The 2646-nt window shown below is 55.3% G+C and overlaps 1 protein-coding gene across 1 annotated transcript in view; it reads left to right on the top strand.

Moving 5' to 3' along the window:
- Positions 1-2646, top strand: part of LOC102487641 (ATP-binding cassette sub-family A member 17-like) — a 105360-nt gene that overhangs the window by 80743 nt on the left and 21971 nt on the right. The window contains 2 exon segments of the mRNA XM_027771011.1: positions 222-441; positions 1814-1972. Of these exon segments, the coding sequence (XP_027626812.1) occupies positions 222-441; positions 1814-1972 (379 nt within the window).

Consider the following 2646-nt stretch of genomic DNA (forward strand, 5'->3'; position numbering starts at 1 on the left):
CCCCCAGCCCCCAGGAGAGATGGCCACGCCACAGTCCCTTCTCCTCCAGTCTCCTCTCGGAGTCTGGGGTGCTTTTCAAGCCACTGGGTCACCGGTCAGCCGTGGGGGCGCCCGGTGCATTAGCCCCCACGCCACCTGCTGGCCCTAACACGTTTTTAAAACACGTTTGCTTCCTCACTCCTGGTGAGCTCTCAGTGATGTCCCCTGCCCTCTCTCCTGAGGCGGTGTTTGCCTACCACGAGGAGGAAGCTTTCTCACAGCGCGAGAACGCCCTGGCCGTCACCCTGTTGCTCTCGCTCTACGGCTCCGCCATCGCGCCCTTCACCTACCTGGCCAGCTTCTTCTTCGACAGCGCGGGCAGCGCCTGCGTGAAGCTCGTCGTGCTGCTCACCTTCCTGAGCATCGGCCCCTTCATCCTCGTCTCGGTCACGAGCGAGCAGGGTGAGGACTGGCACGCCCCCACACCACAGAAAGCTCTCGTGTCTCCTCCAGCGGTCACAGCAGCTGTGGTCTAAAGAGACCCACATCTTCGGGAGAGTGGCAAGCACCCCGGCTGCGCTGCCCCGTGGGTCCCTGCTCAGCAATGAGCAGGGACAGGCAGCAGAGGGACATGGAGGCACTGGGTCGGGCAACAGCGTGGGCGCTCTGGGCTGGCCCGATGGCGCAGCAGGCGTGCCTGTGCACACGCAGCCCGAGCCACGTGGCCAGCCACGGTTGGGTCCCAGCCCTGGGAGCTTGAAGAGCACGTGGGGTGCACGTGCCCAGAATTCCGATGGGATGGAGGCGTGCGGGAAGAAGGATTGCAACAGGACTCTGCCCCACGGGGGTCTTTCCTCCCTCTCACGGCCCCCCACCTCTGGCAAGTGCACATGCCCTCTGGCAGTTAAAGAAAAAGAGTGCTCTATAAGGCCACCAATGCAAAGTCCTCGAAACAACAAAAGTAATTCTGGTGACATTTAGTGAAAATGTCTTGTTTTTGTTTTTGTTAAATAATTCTTTTTTTTTTTTTACCTTTATTTATTTATTTTAATTTGCCCAGACAGGGACAGAGCAAGAGAGAAATAGAGAGGGAAAGAAAGTGAGAAAGCAAGCCTCCAGGTCCGGGACTCGAACCATGGTCAGCCATATGGGAGTTCAGTACCCTTAACCACCACGCCACTTGCCAGCCCCACACATTTATCAGTCATCTGCGCCTCTTTGGAGACTTACTTATGTACTACTTGGCACATTTTTATACTGACCCCCGGGGGGATGGCCACGCCGCAATCCCTTCTCCATTCTCTTCCCGGGATCTTGGGCACGCATGCACACACGCCTGGCGTGAGTTTAAGTCACCGGGTCTGGGACTCGAACTGCAGTTGACTACATGGGAGTCCAGCGACATAGCCATTACGCCAACTGCTGCTCCCAGTGTTCTTATTCTTAATGGGGTGTTGATTACATGAGAGCATATACAGAGAGAGAGCAAAAGTGATTTAGTTATCCACTTAAGATCTGTGTATTTCGCTGAAAAATATTACCCTCAGAACAGAGGGGAGTAGGTACATAGATGAGCCAAGGCAGAGGGCAGCTGCAGGGGTGTGGTGAGAGCGAAGGAGCTGCGAGCACGACCCATTCACAGCGCACCCGGGCGTGCCCGCCGTGCGCCGCACTCCCGGGGGATACACAGATTCATGAAGCGCTCCCTGGTTTTCAGCAGTTTGCCCGCCTGCAGGCGGAGTGCTGGTCCAGGGACAGACACAGACGAAGACCACAGAGGCCGTGCTCTCCCGTGCTCTCCCTCCCACAAACGGTGCGTGTCTCCCCCTCACAGAGCTCGGCTACGCCACGGTCTCCGAGTCCTTGGACCGCACCTTCCTCATACTCCCAGGGCACTGCCTGGGCATGGCTTTCTCCAACTTATATCACAACTTCGAGCTGCAGAAGTTCTGCAGGACCAAGAACCTGAGCCAGACTGACTGCAACGACGTTTGTGAGTATCGTCAATCAAATGTGTTATTACATTGTAATTGAGATATGATTTACATAAAATTCACCACAGTTCTAAGCCCCAGCCAGGTCAGCCTGAAGCGCACTGCACATGTGCGTGTACCCAAGATCGGGGCTGGAGGACTGGAGGAAGGGGTCACAGCACGACCAGACCCAGGAGAGGGTGTTCGTCTCTCTGTCTCTCGCTCTCTGTCTCTCACTATCATGTGTACATGCGTACACTTGCGCATGCACACATGAATAAAGACACAATTTTGAAAGATGTTTGCTATAGGGTGTGTGCGCTCACCAGAGAGACAGGAAGAAAGTGAGAAGCCACCTCGGGAGGATGGCCGCACCACAATCCCTTCTCCTGCCTCCTCTCGGAATTTTGGGCACACGCACACGTGCCTTGCATGTTTTAAGCCAGGACTCAAATCGTGATTGACTACATGAAAGTCCAGCAATGTAACCATTATGCCATCTGCTGGTCCCAAGTGAACTTTTAAATTAATATTATTTTGGGGGCCAGCAAGTAGCACAGTGATCAGGACACGAAACTGCTGTCCCAGAGCGGCACCGGATGGGCCACCAAAGCCAGATGAAGGTTAAAGGGAGTCTTTATTAGCTGGCCAGCGACTACAGCCTGAGGCTCGGGGGTGGGAGTCAGCACTGCAG

The sequence above is a fragment of the Tupaia chinensis genome, unplaced genomic scaffold (genome assembly GCF_000334495.1).
Source record: "Tupaia chinensis unplaced genomic scaffold, TupChi_1.0 Scaffold000178_1, whole genome shotgun sequence".
NCBI classification, from domain to species: Eukaryota; Metazoa; Chordata; class Mammalia; order Scandentia; family Tupaiidae; genus Tupaia; species Tupaia belangeri.